The following is a 1444-nucleotide window of genomic DNA, read 5'->3' as shown; positions in this document are numbered from 1 at the left end:
GCCCCGGACGCCCCGCCAGCCCCTTCGGCATCTCCAGACAACCCGCAGGCAAGGAAAGGGTAAGCAGCCATCGTTCCGTTGCAGCTTTTATTAAAAATATAAATATTACACATTCTCTTACACGACCCAACTGACCGGGCGCTGACAAGATGTTTTATTGGTGGAAATGTTTACAAAGAAGAAAGAAGGCAGAAGAGAAGGTTCCCAAGGGGCGGACACAGAGAGAGACCCCCGACCGACCCCCGACCCTCCCCGGCGCGCCACCCCGCAGCACCAGCCTCCCTCCTTCGCCTCCTTCCAGCGGCCGGACCGCGGGAGCCCCCCCACCCCCACCCCCACCCCCACACGCCATCCGTCTTGACACGGGGAAGAAAAGAACGGCAAGGACAGGGCGTTACAGACGACAGACACTCGGGCGCAAGGCGGGGCATGCTAGGGAAGGGCTAGGTTAGGCGTGGGGTCGACGGGACGGACGGACGGACGGACGCCGCCTTGCATGGAGAAAGCTGGCCAACAAACAGGAGGAGACGGGCCCGGAGCCGCGCTGGGGAAGGGGGGGGGGTCGTGGGTGCCGTCGAGCCGCTGTGCCGGTCGGAGGATCTCTTTGGTCGGGGAGGGGCGGAGGGGGGGCGAGGAGGGCGGCTTCACTTCCCGATGATCTCCATCAGTTTCCTGTTGCTGTGGGCCTGCTGCGCCAGCTGCTCGGCGCGGGCCATCTCCAGGACTTCCCGGAGGAGGTGGAAAGTCAGGTCCAGGGAGATGGGGGGCTCTTCGGAGCGCTTCTCCGGCGCCCAGGCTTCCCGGGGGGCGCCGCCGTCCTCGTCGCCTTCCCAGGGCTCGGCGGCGCCCTCTAGCGAGCGCTCGGGCAGGCGCGGCAGGTGCTGCAGCTGTTGCACAGCTGCCCGGAAAAAGTTGCCGGCCGAGGCAGACGCGGCTAGGTGGTGGCTGCTGCCGCCGCTGGAGGAGGCGGCGGGGGGGCTCTTGTGCAGGTTGCCCAGGCGCAAGAAATACTCTTCCCCCATGCGGAGCAAGATGGGCAGCGACGGGGGCAGATCGGGCTGCTGCGGAGCGCCGTCGGCGGCGGGGACGCCCTTGCCCAGGGCTCTGCACTCATGGCAAGGCGAGAGAGCGACCAGCAGGATCCCTGTAGAGACCAGCAGCTGGATCTTCATGTTTCAGCTGCCAGATCTAAAAGGGGAAAAAGGACAAAGTGATAGGAAGGGAAGGGAAGTGGCAGAGGTTACAGGCTGTCTCCCCTGGAGGAGGGGCCGTGGCTCAGTGGCAGAGCATGCTTGGCATGCAGAAGGTCCCAGGTTCAATCCCTGGCATCTCCAGTTAAAGGGACCAGGCAAGTAGGTGATGGGAAAGACCTCTCTGCCTGAGACCCTGGAGAGCCGCTGCCGGTCTGAGTAGACAATACTGACTTCGATGGACCGAGGGTCTG

At 64.3% G+C, this 1444-nt stretch overlaps 1 protein-coding gene across 1 annotated transcript; it reads right to left on the bottom strand.

The window, feature by feature from the left end:
• Window positions 1-644: 644 nt before the first annotated feature.
• Window positions 645-1172, bottom strand: CRH (corticotropin releasing hormone). The gene has a single exon (XM_056854131.1). It carries the CDS (start codon window positions 1170-1172, stop codon window positions 645-647), a length of 528 nt encoding a protein of 175 aa, XP_056710109.1.
• Window positions 1173-1444: the final 272 nt, after the last annotated feature.

The sequence above is a fragment of the Euleptes europaea genome, chromosome 8 (assembly GCF_029931775.1).
Source record: "Euleptes europaea isolate rEulEur1 chromosome 8, rEulEur1.hap1, whole genome shotgun sequence".
Classification (NCBI taxonomy): Eukaryota; Metazoa; Chordata; class Lepidosauria; order Squamata; family Sphaerodactylidae; genus Euleptes; species Euleptes europaea.
Note: the sequence above shows the minus strand (reverse complement) of the source record. Positions and strands in the feature narration are given on the sequence as shown.

Excerpts from the sequence above, each read along its gene's own strand:
- CRH (XM_056854131.1), bottom strand. The coding sequence starts at position 1,172 with ATGAAGATCCAGCTGCTGGTCTCTACAGGGATCCTGCTGGTCGCTCTC.